At 35.1% G+C, this 18,861-nt stretch overlaps 1 protein-coding gene across 24 annotated transcripts in view; it reads left to right on the top strand.

Moving 5' to 3' along the window:
• LOC309440586 (uncharacterized protein) overlaps positions 1–18,861 on the top strand; it is a 60,640-nt gene that overhangs the window by 15,496 nt on the left and 26,283 nt on the right. For 9 of the 24 annotated variants that reach the window (XM_082054395.1, XM_082054392.1, XM_082054387.1 and 6 more), the window contains exons 5-38: positions 539–647; positions 1,256–1,282; positions 1,640–1,678; positions 2,484–2,528; positions 3,864–3,905; positions 5,388–5,429; positions 6,401–6,439; positions 7,297–7,332; positions 8,558–8,596; positions 9,241–9,258; positions 9,550–9,585; positions 10,785–10,814; positions 11,067–11,102; positions 11,436–11,477; positions 11,772–11,801; positions 12,060–12,095; positions 12,423–12,464; positions 12,759–12,788; positions 13,053–13,088; positions 13,466–13,501; positions 14,106–14,138; positions 15,668–15,688; positions 15,951–15,989; positions 16,110–16,151; positions 16,332–16,367; positions 16,483–16,524; positions 16,703–16,738; positions 16,861–16,902; positions 17,081–17,116; positions 17,243–17,284; positions 17,509–17,544; positions 17,666–17,704; positions 18,053–18,088; positions 18,554–18,583. In XM_082054395.1, coding sequence (XP_081910521.1) covers positions 539–647; positions 1,256–1,282; positions 1,640–1,678; positions 2,484–2,528; positions 3,864–3,905; positions 5,388–5,429; positions 6,401–6,439; positions 7,297–7,332; positions 8,558–8,596; positions 9,241–9,258; positions 9,550–9,585; positions 10,785–10,814; positions 11,067–11,102; positions 11,436–11,477; positions 11,772–11,801; positions 12,060–12,095; positions 12,423–12,464; positions 12,759–12,788; positions 13,053–13,088; positions 13,466–13,501; positions 14,106–14,138; positions 15,668–15,688; positions 15,951–15,989; positions 16,110–16,151; positions 16,332–16,367; positions 16,483–16,524; positions 16,703–16,738; positions 16,861–16,902; positions 17,081–17,116; positions 17,243–17,284; positions 17,509–17,544; positions 17,666–17,704; positions 18,053–18,088; positions 18,554–18,583 — 1,300 coding nt within the window. Of the gene's footprint in view, positions 1–538; positions 648–1,255; positions 1,283–1,639; positions 1,679–2,483; positions 2,529–3,863; positions 3,906–5,387; positions 5,430–6,400; positions 6,440–7,296; positions 7,333–8,557; positions 8,597–9,240; positions 9,259–9,549; positions 9,586–10,784; positions 10,815–11,066; positions 11,103–11,435; positions 11,478–11,771; positions 11,802–12,059; positions 12,096–12,422; positions 12,465–12,758; positions 12,789–13,052; positions 13,089–13,462; positions 13,502–14,105; positions 14,139–15,667; positions 15,689–15,950; positions 15,990–16,109; positions 16,152–16,331; positions 16,368–16,482; positions 16,525–16,702; positions 16,739–16,860; positions 16,903–17,080; positions 17,117–17,242; positions 17,285–17,508; positions 17,545–17,665; positions 17,705–18,052; positions 18,089–18,553; positions 18,584–18,861 lie in introns of all 24 variants that reach the window. The other 15 variants (XM_082054398.1, XM_082054391.1, XM_082054397.1 and 12 more) reach the window with 15 other exon arrangements.

The following is an 18,861-nucleotide window of genomic DNA, read 5'->3' as shown; positions in this document are numbered from 1 at the left end:
AGTCTAACAAAATGCCCACTCAATGTAATTGGTAGATATCTAAATATTTGATAGCTTGATATTGTTCGAAATGTGGATTTATGAAGGGGATGCCTTCACCTTGTTTCATTAAATCTTGAGGATTACAAAAAGGAGCAGAAGAACATGAATTAAAAACACAATCACTTCCATTTATCAATGGCATGAAAATCAGTTCACCATCATAGATACAGATTGTCAGGGAGGGAAAGAGGTGTGACAATTTTTATGGTTATTTGAGCTGATAATCCCCACTGGGGTCAATGCTTCTTCAAACAGTGTCCATTCCTATTCTACCCCTTCTCAACATCTGCTTTATTTATCTTCAAAATTATATTGGATGACAACACAGTAACTAGAAAAGTGTTCTGGAAAATTATGTTCTTCTTGAACTTGTACTATATACCCTTAAAATCAAAACAGAGTGGATTTTCTTTGCTGGGGAGTAGGAAGAGTTTATTGGTATTTTATAGTGAAATATTTTCATAGAAAAATAATCATTATTTTGCTTTCTTTCTAGTGCAACTGTTGTCCAAGATCTAGACAAATTTTGGGTTGGAATTCAAAGCAAAACTCTCACAGCTACACATTCCGGGTCAGTTAATGCGACAGGAAAAAGTAAAAGGAAGGTATGTTTTGAGTGTATTTTCATACAATAAACTAATACAGTAAATTAAAATGTCTTTGACTTGATACAAGGCATACATCCACTGTCATGTATTCAATAACTAAGATGGTCAAAATCATTAGGTATTTTCAACACTTTTAATTTAACAGCCTAATCATCTTACTAAATTGATGAAAAAATAAATATCATCCCCCCACTGCCCTCAAAACAGGGAATCTAACAATCTAGTTATCAAAACAATCCATAGCATGAAATACATATAGTGTACTGTTTTTTTCTCAGCTGCTGCACCAGTCCCTGGGAACTGTAGCTGTGTAGCATATTCTTGGAAATGAGTTTATTTTTTGGCCAAGAATTATGCTTATATGAAACAACTTAAACATGATACATAGCTGAAGTAAAGAAAGTCTGTTCAAATCTATTATATTGGTTCTTGACTGTACCAACACTGATGTACATCATCTTGTGATCTAACCAGGAGCAAACACCTGTCATTTCTCCATTGCTTCACCAAATATATTTCCTGTTTCCTACAGTAAGCTGCCTTTTTTTCCCTCCAGTAAATAATTTGCAAACATTTCCTCTTTTTTTTTTTTTTTTCCCCCACAGATTCTGATAGAACTAGAATGTAATAAGGTAAGAGCTATTTTTCTTCCATTTCCCAGTTTTCAGTTACCTGTTTTAGAATTCCTGTCCTACTTGTCCAGTTGTTGCATGGTTGTAGCATGAAGATTATATTGTATCCTTGAAATTACTTTCCTAGCATGATCTCATTTAGGCTTACATTTTGCATGCAGTTTTGAAGGTATTTTTATTTTGAATTAGTTAATGTTAGTTCTCTGATCAGATTGTTACAATGTATCGTAAGTGATGAAACACTTAACAACTCCACTGAGACCATGAGGGTGAATTCAGTTGATGTCCTGTTTAAAATAACTTTATATTTATACACCAGTCAATAAATAGTAACTGGAATCTGTACTTTTTTTGCAGCGTGGAGGGACTTACACAACACAGGGCCGATGCATCATGGTAAATATTCTTTCTTCAGAGATTTACTGCTGATTGCCCAAGATCTCAAGACCTAGTCAAAAGCTGCTTCTAGTCACATATTTATCCCTCTTATTGCTCAATTCATTTTTCTTTTTGGCAATTTACTTTGGTTGATTAAATTCCCAAACTTTCTAAATCATTGTCAGTCTTGTTACCATTTCCTCATGCAGATTCTCTAGCTAAATCTGAAGTAACTTTCTAACAGAAGTTTTCTTTTTCCTGTCTTCACTTTTTAGTCATAGTATTTGCTTACTTTTCAAGAGAACTTATTTTAACAGCTCTGAAACCCTGCCTTTTGTAAATCACGATCTAGATATAAAATTTAACTACTTGATTAATTTTTTTTTCCTGAAAACTATCGCTTTCAGCTCAGTGAACAAGCCTCTTAAACTTCTTTCCTTCCTCCCAGCAAATACACCCTACATTACATAGTGTCTAGTGATTACGTAGTAATATCAGTATAAAGTTTTCATCTGCTTTTTAATGATCTTGATAGTGTAGGTCTCTTCCTGAATAATGGACACCAAGTGTATGAGGCCAGACAAAAAGAAAGTGCAAGCACCAGAATTATGTTAATTTATGCCAGGTGTTTTGGTATAGTTTTGATAACTGGGCTTTAAAGTTCTCTAAAATAATTTTAATAGTATCAATTGGTGCTATGAAGTTACAGAAAATGACTTTGTGTGCTCTTCTTTTTCCCGCCAAGTAGATCTTTCACTGAAAATCATTTATATAAAAATCAATTTTCTGCAAAATAATAAATAGCATTTTGGTTTCTTCACAGGTTGGACCTTCCGGTTCATCTCAGAGCAGCTATTCAGGCAGTCAGGTAGGGGTCCTAACATCCAGCATTTGTATGTTTTCCTTTAGTTACCTTGAACAACTGAAATTCTGTAACTACAGAGTACTCAGGTGATTTAATACTATACTGGAATATTATCTCTCTTAGCTAACACAGAATACCGGAGTTATTCATCCAGTAAACTGGATTAGGTTCAACTACCTACACTGTGTTGAGCTCAATAACTTGCTGTCCTATTCTTACCTTCACCACCTCTGATTTCACACATTAAACTTTTGTTGAGCATTAACTTTACCCTTTTGAGAAAAAAAAATAAATCCTTCCATTTTCCTAGAGGATTCCTACCCGTGTGTGCAAACACAGTCACAAACCATTTGTTTTATAGTTTTAGAGACATCTGGCATAATGAAAATGAAACTGTAGTTATTGTAAATTGATTTATTTGGCACTTTTCCTTTTTATAATAATAAAAATAAAAGGACTGAATATAGTTGTGCTTCACTGTTTTCTCCACAAAAAATTGCAAAATTTCTCCAAACCTCACTGGATATGAGTGCATATATTAAAGCTCCAGTATAATGTTGATCACTTTTAACACCAGATTATATTTGCAGTTGAAAATTTGGGGATTTCACTGTCCAGGTAGCCTCTGAAAACCTTGTGGAATGTATGTCTGCATTCTCACTGATATAGTACTTGTTTTCTACTTAATTGTCTCCACTACCATAATGCATGTATTTGCACTTGAACTGTCAGGTGCTTTCTGGTATATCTCCAGTTTCTTGAACTGAGCTTCTCAAGGATTTATTTCTTACTACTTACTAATTATTATATTTATTAGTGAATTAATTGGTAATATTCCATTTGTTCAATCTTCACAACTTGTAAGTGGAATTGCCAGATTCTGAGAAGTACCAATTATTCTTATATAAATAATAAATACTGATTTTTCTTCATTGTGTTTCTTTCACATATAATACCTGTTCTCTTCTAAGAGTTGAGTTTCTCATCATGTCACATAACTACCTGAAGTTATCAATTTTTTTTCTAAAATATAGACTGTTTAGCTCAACAACTTGTGGATTTTGAAAGGTTACGTGACCAATGACAACGTTATATGAAAACCATGATGATTAATGTCTCATACTAAATGAGAATTAGTACAACCAGATGCCAGTGAACTTGTAACTTCTGTACTTGCTTATCCCATATTTGCACACACACGTTGTCACCTGCGCAGCTTTTCATGCCATGAACAGGAGGGCATTTTTTTTGTTTGTTTATTTTTTAACCCCTACCCTCCACACACACACACACACCTTTTTTTTACATGGAAATAATTGACTTCTGTTTTCATTTCAGGGTGGACAAGTCTACACAATAACCAGGAATGGGTGCGGCCCTGTAAGCACTTTTCTTGCGTTTACTTTTTTGTCCCAAACTTAACTATGTTTATAGCAACTCTTACCCTTTGGTTGCATAGTTTATTTCAGTGTTCATGTGGGATCTTCTGTTGCAAATAGAAAATAATTAAGAGAGAGCTTGAAGATGAATATTACAGTTTATTCAGCAACACAAAGTAGTTGGCAGAGATGTTAAAAAGTTAAATAGAAACATATAGATTATAGAATCATGAAAAAAGACCAAAAGTGGTTGTCTGTTCCACTTAGATTACACTCATACAGGTTGTCTGTTCTCCTACCCTAGACAAGACTGGTGTGAATTGATCTGCATGTTCTAAGTTGTTCCTCCTCTCAGAAATAAACACACACATATCTACAATAACTAACACCGTTTCAGTTTTTCATTCTTTCATGCAGCAGGGGTGCTTGTGAAATTATGAATCCTAGATAGGTCAAGCCAGAAATAGGGGAAAGATGCAAGAGTGCTCTAACATGGTGCTGAATAGATCTAAAACTTAACTGAAGCATTTTTTCATCAACATGGTGACTAATTGGATGGACTAAAATATTTGCAGATTAATGTCAAATATATATCATTATTTTGGTTTCTTTTCAGCATTTACAAGTTCTTTATTTTTTAATGCAAATTTACTATGTTCAAACATTTACTCAATACAAAAAACGAGGAAGAACATGAAAGATAAATGAAACAGTCAAGTTTTACTCTTTCTATGTCAATGACAGGTCTTTTTGCTTGTTTTTCATAGTATAGCAAGTAAACAAAAATAAACCAGTCATGTAGGTCTGTTGCTAAGAACTATCAGTTGCCACTTCAAACCAGAAAAATGGGGATGAGCCAGCACCAACAAGGACAATGTTTCCAAAAATTTAAAACATTCATGTCATCAATAGTGGTAAAATGTAAAACTTGTCACAGTATGTATTTGATTTTTGGTAAGAACAACAAAAACTGCAATTTTGCGGGAGACTATTGATTGTATTAATAATAATAAGTGAGATTTACTTTGAAAAGGGAACTATTACTATTTATGCTGGACCTTGATATTTTATATTTGACTGACTGCAAATCAGGAAGGTGATGATTTTTGTTTATTTCCAGTTTCCGCTTCCTAATTTTTATGTATACGTGTTTGTACATTTTACATACATAATGTTTGAATTACAAATGTTATATTAAATCTTGATAATTTATTTTTATTAAAATAATGTCTTGACAGTGTCTGTTTTGAAATGTTTCCTGAATACCACTAGATAAGCACTAGTATAGAAAGGGCTAATGTCTCTGGCTCTTATGTGCACACATGAATGCTCATGTGTTAGTAGAGAGTACAATACTCTCCTTATCATGTATTCTGCACATATTCTACATAAGGATCAATCAGAATTGAAGGTGTCTGAAATTTGCCTTTTTTTCTGAAGTAATTATAGATGAGAAATAACTGCTTTCATTTTGTTTTCTTAGGGAGGTGCTGCTGGTGCATATGGTCAATACGCCTGTAAAGATGTAAGCTGCTTATATATGTATTTACTGGTTGTCTACTACTGTGCTTCTTAACTCGTCTCCTTATTGCAAATTGCATTTGATTCTCTTCTGCACAGCTGTATTATTCCTAAATATGTTAAGGAAAATGGCAGTTGCCTGAGGTATTATTCTGGGATCAAAAAACAAAATTAAAAGGTGTTACCTTGTTACTTTCTCAAAGTGTAATCATTTATGTTACAGAGGCTACTCTTCACCTTTATAAATGTTTAATTTGTTAGCCTACTAAAATGTCAGAATTATTACTGTGTAATGCTTTTTTATCTGTTAGAGTAATTGTCTTTGGATATTGCAATATTATTTGGGGGGTTTTGTTGTGGTGTTTGGTTTTTATTTGGTTTTGGGTTTTTTTCCTGTTTGTTTTTTGTTGTTGTTTGTTTGGGGCTTTTTTACAATATTTTTGTATTAATCCAATAATTTGTTAATTACTAGAAATATTTCTATTTCAATCTCATTTATTTCAATTTCACCTGAAAACAGATTTATTAAAAAGACTAACGTGTTTTCCATTTTTAAAATCACAAAAGTGAGTAAAAAAAAATCTACCAGAAGGACAACACACTCTCTAATACCTGTTGGGAACTGAAACCGTAGCCAAAAAGCTGCTTAATTGTATGCTTAACTTCAAATACGTCATTAGTGATATTAAATCCTAAATATTAAATAGATTTTATATTTTTTAATATGTAAGTGTAAATTGTATTTGTGATAGAGCAACATTAAACTTATGACTATAGTAGAATGTTGGCAAATTTTTACTTCATTTATCTTTAAGCAAGTTCAGTATACTTTACTATTGCCCTAGATCTATTTAAATACAGATGAAATGAGTTTCATAGGAAACCTGTGTCATCTAAGAGCAAAAAGCAATTACTTCTAGATATAATTAACAAATTACTATACAAATAAATACCCAATTTATGTTTTTATTTCAGAGTGCATCCTCATACAGCAATGGTCTTACCTATGGCCAGGTAACTATGTGCTTTCCAACATATTTTCAGATTCTTAAGCTATTCAGAAACTGAGCAGTTATGCCCAGTTTTTACCAAATGATAATAAAATTAATGGAAAGGGGGTAAAAGAGGACTGTCTTCAAATGGTTAATAGTCGTATCTGGAAATAACTTCTGGAGATGAGTTACGTGTATAATGTATGTTGTAATATCAACTTAGTTAGAAGTTGTTTACTTCTGTTTTGCACAGAAACTCAATTACATTTATTCTGTAAATGAACACCAGTTACTTTTATTATGATTTTCCAAAAGTCAGTGCTTTCTTCAATAGTTACTAAGAATTACAAGTATTTTTTGTGGCTTTTACCTATGCAATTGTACGTATGGGTTGATGGAATGCAAAACTTCGCTGCACATTATGCTTCATTTAAAACATTTATATTCTTATGGTGCATCCCATTTATTCCAGTTTGTATTTCAACAGTAGGTTTTTATATTTTGGGGGGGATTGGTTCTGGAGTTTGGGTTGGTTTCTTTTTCGATGAAGGTAGACAATATTTTTTTTTTTCCTACCAATAAATTATTTTTGTTATAAGCAAACTTCTAATTTGATGCTAGATAAACATCTGCAGCTTTTCTACAGTGCTGTGTTAAACTAGCAAAATAATTGGGGTTTGTGGAAAAAATTAGACAAGTTGATTTATTTCAGTCATTAATTTATTAATTGTCAATGCATTAAATATTTTTTTCAGAATCTTATTTTGTTTGATATTTTATGGAAATGGTGTTAACTATAACATTCTTGTGGAAAATAGTGCTGTAGTCAATTTGTCATACATTTACCTAAGCAAAAAATTTATTCTGTTTTCTTTACAGTCCATCCCTTCAAGCAGTTCAGATTCCAGTAAGAAGGTAAGCATTCCTTTTCAACTGAAAGGAAAAATGTTCTTATAGTTGTAACTTGGCATTACTCCTTTTATTTCAGTGGTACTGCAGTTCCTTTTACCAGTTAAGACTTTTAAAGTTTATAACCCAGATTGCTTCATATTATTTGAATCGATTGGGTTCTTAAGATGCCTTATACTAACTAGCTGTGCTGTGGTTAACTTAACTGTATATAAAATAAAATTTCATCCATGTTTATGAGGATTTGTTTTTAAAAAGTTAGAAATGGGATTGTGATGTAATTAGGACTTTTAAGGAGATAGATTTTGTAATTATTATTCAGATGGGGCTGGAAAACAAGTGTGACTCAAGGCAAGTAAAACCAGTAGAATTCATATTACTGTTGACTTTGACTCATAACATTTAATGGACTGTTCCTCTTAGTTCAGTTCCCAGGAAGCTCAGGGCTAATGCTGTGGTATGTTCATGAAACGCACAGTGTACCCACTCATGTCCTCACAGATACTTTTTCATTTTAGTTTTCCATTGTTTTAGGAATTCAAAACATACAGATTGTTTTTGTTGTTGTTTTGGGGTTTTTTAATAACTTAGTTTTTAAAATGTCATACTTCTCCCTGGTTTATACTAAAATTGTTTACTTCTGGTAGCACTGACTCTTCCTTTCTACACTACTGGACAATATGAACCAATTTCAGTTGGGCAGGGGGGGCGGAGTAAGAGAGTGGAAAAAAAGAAAAAACTTCTAATTAGAAAACATTAAAATCCAAAGAGAAGATACTACTATTGTATTTGGCTTAATTTTTTTTAATTATCTCAATATTAAGCCTTTTTTTTTTTAGCATAATACTGAATAAAGAAAAAAGAAATTGATCTTCCGGTTTGGGTCGGAAAGTTGAGGATCAAAAAGGACACACAGTATAGGCCAGCAGATACAGTATAATACATGAAATCCCGCTTCTGCCTCTACAGCCAAGTCATTGTGTGACTGACTGGGAGCAAGTCTTTTATCTCCTTATACACTTGTGTAAACCATGTATACATATATATTCTTTGCTTAGTAATGTGCATTAAACATTTTTATTAAAATAATGTTTTATAGAAGTGATCATTCATAGCATTATTATTGGAGTTTGTAAATTTAGATAATGCAGTATTCTTCATTTTCCTAATATATTTAACTACTCAAATAAACTCTTTGATGAGTAAACAGCTTTCTCTAACTTCTCTATAGGTAGTGGTCATTACCAACAGCAACCCTTATCCACCTGTGGTAAGTAGTTATTCTCTACAGTGCTCAAAATTTCCACTTAAAAAACTTTCAAATATCTACATGCTGAATTTGTCCAAAAGATTCCTGGTGTGTGTAGACAGCTCCTTGGCATGCTGGGTTTATTCTAGCTACATAATTACTTTCAGGGAAAGCCAAGAGTCAGATAGCTTCAAATCCTGTGGTTCTTTGATTGATTTTAGTACTTGCAGAGATATTGGATTAACTGCGGATTCCAGGTCCCTCAATGTATACAGCCTCTGTGTTCTTGAATAGTTTTGATTTTCTATTTCTACTGCAATTTTCTTTTGTAAATTCACTTCCATTCTCATTTTAAAATTATTAAATTTCTACTCTGCTTACTTGGAACTCATAGAATCAGTGAAAAGTAAGTTTATCCTTAAAGTGGTTAAAGTGAGTTTGTATGACATAACATTTGATATATATGTTTTTCTGATGTCTAGTTTCTAATCAAACATGTTGTTGTTCTAACCTGAATGAAGACTGAGATGCGTTTGTTCTACATTATCCTTTCTGTATCTTTCTTCTACATTTGGTTTTGTATTGAGTCCAAAAGATAGGGCCCTTTTTCTGTTTGGAAAAGGCCTTGTGCAAAATAATTAAAGATTGTTTTGTTTCATTTGCAGCGTCATACCTACCCCCAGGTAAGCATACTTTTTTCCTGTGTTTTCTATAACAGTAATACAGTTCTTATGGGAGCAAACCAGTTTCCTCAGGATGGTGTCTGCTACCCTTTTACATTTATCACTCATGCCCCAAAATTCATCAAACAAATGACTGGATCAGAAATTGGATTCATATGTGTGATTGATATATGTCCACTGCAGGTGAGACAGTGAGACAGGTTGGAGGGATGATGCTGTTTAACTGCATTGCATTTAAACAAGTCAAATTAAATGTTTACTGTTGTGGTTTTTTGTTTTGTTTTCCTCCAGAGCTTGGGAAGTTCTGCTACTAGGATCATCATACAGGTAGACATTCTTTTTTCCATTACACTTGAGTTTTAACTGAAGCCCTGTCTCAGTGAACTAAATAATGATTCATCTCTTCTGGAATAAATAAGTTTGGATCACTTATGGATATCTTAGATATTCACAAACTACAGTGGTGGAGTAGGACATTTCTGTGGTGGTTGCTGTTTTCTACAGTCATAAAATATGAAACCCTCTGTATGCTAATTCCATAATGATCTCAAAATTTGCAAAATTTAACCATCTCAACCTGCTCAGGAAGGCAGATGGAATTTTAGAACTTAAACTTGAATGTTTTTCTATGTTAAATAAAATATATATAGATCATAACCTGCACAGTTCCATGTTCATTTAAACATTTGATTATTCTAATGCAAACAACTAGTTCAGCATTACTTTTAAAAAAAAAACTGTGCCATTTAGTGTTTAGCTCAACTTTTGTTTGCTGTTCTACTTATAACATCATTTCTTCATAACGAGGCACTTGGAAAGTTGATTACAATCCAATTGCATTAAGAGCACGTTTGTAAAGTATTATGGGTATCACTCAGATGTAGTTTCTGGCATCCTTTGCAGTTTTAACCTGCCTACCACTGTTCACAGTTTAGGCATTCCTCCTTCGGACTATGACAACAAATTCTCACTTTCATTAAAAGATCAGTAGCAGGTTAACACAGCTGAAATTTGTATTTTGGAAATCATTGCTTTCAAAATGTATAGCATTAGATGTTTCCATAACTAGTGATGAATCCTGACAGAGAAAGGAATAATATTTCCTTGTTATTTTATTTCTGAATATAAATGTATAGTGTTTTAATTACACAAGTTAAATATTTTCACTGTGTGTTTATAAATAAAATTGCAGAATATGTGATTCTTCGCCTTATCCATGTACTTCATGGAAACTGAAAGATTTTATGCAGTGACATTTCCTTCTGTTAAATTGTACCTGTGGCTTTTCTAATCTTAGTTTTGACAAAGACATTGTCAAAAATTTGTGCTTATTCATGAAAAAAATCAGTCATAATAAGAATAAATATGGATATGACTTGAGTGTTGATTTGTGAGATATAGTACAGAGACAGGAGAACCTCTCTCGCTTTTTTGGGAAACCCTCCTGCAGCTGTGTTTCCATAAACCTTATGCTCTCCATAGAAACCTCCTTGTCAAGGTGGTAATTATCTTCTCTTTATTTAAAGGGTTCCCGAGGCAGCCAGTCCTCTGGACAGGTGAAACTGTTTTGCTGAAACGTATTGAGCTTTTCTGCAGGGGCCTGCTTTCTAAATGGGCTTTGGAGTTTGGCTGGGTTATTTTCTTTCTTGCTGTTGCTGGGTGGTCCTTGACTTTGGTTTGAAACTCTGAATTTCCTTGAAGGAAAAAGAACATTGTAGAGATGAACTTTGAGTAGAAATGAGCTTTTCTTTTGCAGCTGTGCTAGGACTACAGCTTTGTTTACAAATGAGTGCTTGCCTTTTTTACAGGGCTACTCATCTCAAGGTGTCAGTTCCTATGGCCAGGTAAGCATCAGCCAGTCACCAGTCAGAATACAATGTCTGCAGGAGTGGGGAGCCATGGCACTGCAAAACCACACAGCAGTCACTCAGCATTTGAACTTAAAAGGACATTTTCTCTGAAAGTGTCTGTTCTCATACTCATAGTGTACCCACATGCTACTTATTTATCTGGAATACCAGGATGGCGAATCACTGCATTTGCCATCATTGTGAGGGCCAGGAGGAAGTGCAGGCTCCTCATCCTGCCCTGCACAGCTATAGGATGTAGTTGCTTTTCCTAATGCACACTGGGTCCCTTACAAAAGAGAAGTAACCAAATGGTGTCCTTGTCTTTAGGGTCAGCCAAGTTTCACAGGCAGCAGCACTTCTTCTGGCCAGGTAAGCAAATCTGATATTCTGCAGGGTGTTCTTCACTTACCTCTCTGTGACCAGCACAACTGGCACGTTTTTGAGAGCGATGTTTCCTTTGGTAGTCTCCAAACTGATTCACCTCATGGCTTTTGCTGAGACTGGGACAGTCTGCAGTACAGAGCTTAGCGTACTGCTCTGGTTTTCATTGGCTCAGGAAGAGCCTTTTTGAGAAATCCCTCCTGCAGCTGTGTTTCCATAAACCTTATGCTCTCCATACAAGCATCCGTGTCAAGGTGGTAATTATCGTCTCTTTATTTAAAGGGTTCCCAAGGCAGCCAGTTCTCCGGACAGGTGAAACATTTATGCAGAAATGTATTGAGTTTTTCTGTAAGGTCCTGCTTTCTAAATGGGCTTTGGTGTTTGGTTTGGTTGGGATATTTTCTTTCTTGGTGTTGCTGAGTGGTCCTTGATTTTGGTTCACATCACTGAATTTCCTTGAAGGAAAAAGAACATTGTATAGATGAACTTTTAGTGGAAATGGGCTCTTCTTTTGCAGCTGTGCTAGGACTACAGCTCTGTTTTACAAATGAGTTCTTTGCTTGGTTACAGGGCTACTCATCTCAAGGTGTCAGTTCCTATGGCCAGGTAAGCATCAGCCAGTCACCAGTCAGAATACAATGTCTGCAGAAGCAGGGAGCCATGGCACTGCAAAACCACACAGCAGTCACTCAGCGTTTGAACTTAAACAGACATTTTCTCTGAAAGTGTCTGTTCTCATAGTGTATCCACATGCTACTTATTTATCTGGAATACCAGGATGGCGAATCATTGCATTTGCCATCATTGTGAGCGCCAGGAGGAAGTGCAGGCTCCTCATGCTGCCCTGTACAGCTACAATATGTAGTTGCTTTTCTTAATGCACACTGGGTCCCTTACAAAAGAGAAGTAACCAAATGGTGTCCTTGTCTTTAGGGTCAGCCAAGTTTCACAGGCAGCAGCACTTCTTCTGGCCAGGTAAGCAAATCTGATATTCTGCAGGGTGTTCTTCACTTACCTCTCTGTGACCAGCACAACTGGCACGTTTTTGAGAGCGATGTTTCCTTTGGTAGTCTCCAAATTGATTCACCTCATGGCTTTTGCTGAGACTGGGACAGTCTGCAGTACAGAGCTTAGCGTACTGCTCTGGTTTTCATTGGCTCAGGAAGAGCCTTTTTGAGAAATCCCTCCTGCAGCTGTGTTTCCATAAACCTTATGCTCTCCATACAAGCATCCGTGTCAAGGTGGTAATTATCGTCTCTTTATTTAAAGGGTTCCCAAGGCAGCCAGTTCTCCGGACAGGTGAAACATTTATGCAGCCATGTATTGAGGTTTTCTGCAGGGGGCTGCTTTCTAAATGGGCTTTGGTGTTTGGTTTGGTTTGGTTGGGTTATTTTCTTTCTTGGTGTTGCTGAGTGGTCCTTGATTTTGGTTCACATCGCTGAATTTCCTTGAAGGAAAAAAGAACATTGTATAGATGAACTTTTAGTGGAAATGGGCTCTTCTTTTGCAGCTGTGCTAGGACTACAGCTCTGTTTTACAAATGAGTTCTTTGCTTGGTTACAGGGCTACTCATCTCAAGGTGGCAGTTCCTATGGCCAGGTAAGCCTCAGTCACCCGTCAGAACATCACATGTGTGTGATGTTCCCATATAGGTACAGAGAATCCTGTGGTTTCTTGAAATAATATGGTAAGTTCTCATTTGAAGTTGGAGTTGTGAACTTTTTTTCATATGGGTCTGGGAACAATATGCTCCTTGAAGCAGGTCTTTCCCACATAGAAAGGAGTGTGTAGCTGTCAGCTTTTTGATGCAGTATAATACTCAATATACACAATCTATATTAGTGTGTAGCTCATCTTCTAGCTTTTAAGCAGTCAGGTAGCTAAAGCCCTTTAAGATAGATTTCTGTACTTGGAATGGAGAAAAGGAATATACGGATTACTGAGCTGCTCTTTTTTTTTTTTTTTTTCCCCAGCAGGGTGGATCTTCAGGTAGCAGCAGCGGTTGTGGACAAGTAAGTCCTCTTTCTCTAATCTGTTTGAAAACTGGACCCAGTTTTCTTTATAACTTATTTTTCAAGAAGTTATATAATGTTTGTTACTTGGAATCTTTTGTTTTCATTCTTACATGGAATTTCCTAGCAAAGACATCAAGGAAGTCTGATATTCCTGGTCATTGTAACCAAAATAAAGTGGCTTCTCCCATGTGGTGTTAGACACAGAAGATGGACAAGTAGTGATTCCTCTTTCTACTCAGTAAACAGATAAAGTCTTTGCTTCTGAATGATTTTCAGATGTTACTCCTTTTAGTTCCTAAAGAAAGTGATAGGATCAGAGAGTGGCTCCTTTGGAATAAGAATTAGATTAGTAGTTTTCATCCTTGATCCATTTCAACTCATTTATGCCTACAAGAATGTAAAGATGGTGTCTTCAATGATGGTGAAAGGATCATGGATGAGGCCATGATAGTAAATCTGTGTTCAAATAAATATATTGGGGAAAGCAATGAGAATGAAAGAGAAGCATTAATACAGAAATATTTAGCAGAATTATGTAGCTGATTTTGCAAGAAAATTAAACTTTGGGTATTTACCTTTTGGTTCGTTTGTTTTTTAACAGGGTGTTTCCTATGATAGCAATCCCTGCCACCAGGTAAATGTTCTTCCTTTTCTGATTTTAGTGTGTGAGGTGTGAGGTGTGTTTAGCGTGTGAGGTTTGCCACTATACATCTGCAGTTGGTACTAAGTGAGTTAGAATGCAAATCCATGTAATCTTACCAATTATGAGATTAGAATTCACTATCTTCCTATACACCAGAGCATCACAGAGGCTTGGGATCTTTTCCCCACCTCTTTAATAGCATTATGTCTGTGACATGTCTATCTCTGTAGGACAGTAAGGCCAGATTCTGGAAAGAATAAGCCTGCTGCAGAGTTGCTCAACTGGCACTACTCAAATCAGTGCTGGAGCTCACCATCCTCTCTGTGGACTTTTCCCATCTGAAGTCAGAAAATATTTCAGGACTGCCCCTTGAGGTTCCTGAAAGAAATGGGCTTCACAATTCATTCAGTTCGTGCAGTGAAGTGTGGATAGCTGCATGTGTATTCGTTACAAGTTTCAGCATTGGAACTCTAAAACCCAGTATCCTAAAAGATATCTGCCTTGTTTAAAGAAACGATCTCTGTAGATGTTAAAAATTAGTAAGAAAACAGCAATAGATTATATATTATTATTAGATTATATATTGTGGTACTTTTCTTGATTCATATTGATTTTTCACAAGAAATTGAAAACTCAGATAATTTCATTTTATTAATAAATACCATGTTTTACCACTATAGATATGTACTATATAAATTATGAACAACATAGATGTTGCTATAATATATTATTATTATGTGGTATAGTATATACAATATGCTGTATGTAATATGTTACTGTAACTTGGAAGAATAATATATGATACAGGTATATAATTATTTCATAATAGCATTTCAAGTTTATTTGCAAAGTGGAGCTATTTCTTTTTAAGACTAAAGGGAACACATTTTGTACCAAAAACTGCTAGAACATTGAAAGATAGTACTTTTTGTTTTCTTTTCCTTTGCTTTTTCTGGATGAAGTCTCAACCCCATTTTAGCGAATGGCAAATATCCCACTTCAATAGCTCAGGATGCCACTGTTCTTATAATGCACTTTTAACACTAATAGTTCTATAAATGCCTCCTGATTTCGCTTGGAGGAGTTACATTTGCCTCTAAAGAAGCCATGTTGAAACATACCGAGTGTTTTATTTAAAACCTTTTCCTTAAGGCCACTGTATCTCACAGCTTTCTGTGTAATAATGTTACAAGGGGATTTTTTCATTCCATTTGTATAAATTGAGTTTTCTACAAGAGAAAAAAAGGTACATTTTCTGCAGACTGTTCAGAATGAAACTCATCTGTGTACTAGGAATTACTTAAATATAAATGTTTATAGTTCCTTGACATATGTCTTATCTAGTATTTACTTTTGCACTATTGGCAATCTATGCTTACTATGTCAGAAGTCACATCTATATTGTGCATCTGCCTCTGCACCTTTTACTACCCCTAAGCAAGTATCACAGCTTTCATTAAAAAGAATCCATAGCCAAACAGTAAGTGTCTAAAGCAGGCATATTTTATGTCTATTTACAGGGTGAATCACAGGGTGGTCAGGTAGGTAGCTCTTTTGTTATCCATTGGTAAAAACCTTTTAAGAAGTTCTAATCCAGAGTATAGTTTTCTTGCCCATGATGTCATAGATTCTTGCAGAGTCTCCCCAGCTCCAGCCTGCAACTCATTCTCTTCAAAGGCGCTTCTTATCAGCCCTGAAATTCCATTACGTAGAAAGAACTTGGCAACCTAATAAAGCTAGCTCTATAGATTCTGATCAAAATCAGCTCTCCAGCATTACAACTGTTCTGTTTTGTCTTCACAGGGAGGATCATACTCCTCACAAAACTATGGTAGTGGCCAAGTAAGTACTAGATTATTATTTCCTCCCACTGAGGTTTTACTTCACATGGGTTCTATGATGGCTGAACAAAAACTCATCTGCAATATTGTAATATTAATTCTAATTTTATTTTTTTGTTAGCAGAGTGGATCATCATCCTCACAAAATTATGGTAGCAGCCAGGTAGGTAAAACTTGATTTTCTCCTGGTAAGAATTTTCATCGTATCTGATAAATAATCTAGATATCTATAGGGTTGTATTTGTTCAAAGGAATCCCGGGCAATTGTTTATTCCAGCTTTGCAGCCTTCAAACAAAACCATAGCTTCTTCTGAAGTAGAGTTTCTATTTGCCTGTTTCACAGGGTGGATCCTCTTCACAAAACTATGGTAGTGGCCAAGTAAGTACTAGATTATTTCCTCCCACCGAGGCTTTACTTCACACGGGTTCTATGATGGCTGAACAAAAACTGATCTGCAATATTGTAATGTTAATTCTTTTTTTTTTTGTGTTAGCAGAGTGGATCATCATCCTCACAAAATTATGGTGGCAGCCAGGTAGGTAAAACTTGATTTTCTCCTGGTAAGAATTTTCATCATATCTGATAAATAATCTAAATATAGAGAGTTGTATTTGTTCAAAGGAATCCCAGGCAGTTGTTTATTCCAGCTTTACTTTTTTCAAACAGAACCATAGTTTTTTCTGAAGCAGGGTTTCTATTTGCCTGTTTTACAGGGTGGATACTCTTCACAAAACTATGGTAGTGGCCAAGTAAGTACTAGATTATTATTTCCTCCCACTGAGGTTTTACTTCACACAGGTTCTATGATGGCTGAACAATAACTCATCTGCAATATTGTAATGTTAATTCTATTTTTGGTTCTTTTTGTTAGCAGAGTGGATCATCATCCTCACAAAATTATGGTGGAAGCCAGGTAGGCAGAACTTGATTTTCTCCTGGTAAGAATTTTCATCGTATCTGATAAATGATCTAGATATAGAGAGTTGTATTTGTTCAAAGGAATCCCAGGCAACTGTTTATTCCAGCTTTACAGCCTTCAAACAAAACCATAGCTTCTTCTGAAGTAGGGTTTCTATTTGCTTGCTTTACAGGGTGGATCCTCTTCACAAAACTATGGTAGTGGCCAAGTAAGTACTAGACTGTTATTTCCTCCCACTGAGGTTTTACTTCACACGGGTTCCATGATGGCTGAACAATAACTGATCTGCAATATTGTAATGTTAATTCTTTTTTTTTTTTTTTCTGTGTGTTAGCAGAGTGGATCATCATCCTCACAAAATTATGGTGGCAGCCAGGTAGGTAGAACTCGATTTTCTCCTGGTAAGAATTTTCATCATATCTGATAAATAATCTAGATATCTAGAAAGCTGTATTTGTTCAAAGAATCACAGAATGTCAGGGATTGGAAGGGGCCTCAAAAGATCAAGAAATCCCAGGCAATTGTTTATTCCAGCTTTACAGCCTCCAAACAAAACCGTAGCTTCTTCTGAATTAGGGTTTCTATTTGCTTGTTTTACAGGGTGGATACTCTTCACAAAACTATGGTGGTGGCCAAGTAAGTAATGCTCTATTTCCCTACTTGTACATCACTTCATACAAGCTTTAGCCTCTGCCCAAAATCAGGCTTTCTATATTGTATTTTTCTCAACTTCGGTTTGTCTTTTTTTGTTTTCAAGGGTGGATCATCCTCCTCATCTGACTTTTATGATGGCCAGGTAACTATTTCTTTCTTCCTTTCTCCTAGTTACATGTTATTTCATTATAATCATTGTAGTCACTGCATCATCTTTCTCAAAGATATAGTAAAACATAATAGTTTCTGTGATATTTTTTATTTGGGTTGGGTTTGTTTTTTTTATTTACCGAAGAGTGGAAGATTCTCTGTAAGTAACTATTGCAACCAAGTATTTGCCTCCTCATTCTCCTTATAAAGATCTTACTTTAATTTAACTCAGCTTTTTCTTTGCATGCGCCTCAATTCTGCCTTGCAGAATACAACATCAAAGTGCATTTTTAATATTCCATTTTTCTGAAGAAATAACTACTATCTGATGTCCTTCTAGGGTTCACAGGATTACAATCCTAACGCTTGTGATGATGTGAGTATGCTTTCTCTAATATACTTTTCATGTAGATGGGAAAATTTTGCACTGCTAGATGCAGTCTTGTGAGCAGAACAAATGTTGTGTTCCCACACTAATAGCTATTTCAGAAGATTTTACCCAAAATCTAAGGGTAGACTCTTTTTTTTTTTTTTTTGAAAATTACTGTAAAGAAAATCCCATAGACAAGCTGTAATACATACAATGAAACAAAGAAGGGAGACACAGGGGCGAAAATTTCACTGCTTTTCATGATACATTTCTCCCAATCTAAAGTTGCTATTAAAATGTTTTTCAGACTGGAATGGTAAGGTTTCAAACTAATTTAGGCAAGGCTGTGGAGGATGTGAGCAACAAATTATTTTTGTTATGTCTGTATGCAGTATCAGAAAGAATCACATTTCTGTAAGCTTACTGTATTGAAATAATTCTCAAAGAATGAAATAATTTATTATTTTCCAGAATGAAACTACCTATAGTGCCAATGGTCAAGTAAGTGGTTTTTTTTTTCTTCTGCAATATTCAAATCCTTATGATTAAGGACAGTGTTAGTATCCGAACACTTCTACATTAGACCTGATATCTACTTTTGGTGTAGGAATGCTTTATAATGCCCTTCAAAAAGTTAATTCAAGAATGAGATATGTGATATTATATTTCTCTGTTCTCAATCACTTCTATCCATTCTCAAGGCTGCTGCACAATTATTTAAAACAGCACAATACTTCTAAGATTATATACTAACATGTTGCAGTATATGCACTTTGACT

This window comes from Streptopelia decaocto, assembly GCF_964273445.1.
Source record: "Streptopelia decaocto genome assembly, chromosome: 5".
NCBI lineage: Eukaryota > Metazoa > Chordata > Aves > Columbiformes > Columbidae > Streptopelia > Streptopelia decaocto.
The sequence above is the reverse complement of the archived record's forward strand: the minus strand, read 5'-3'. Positions and strand labels throughout refer to the sequence as shown.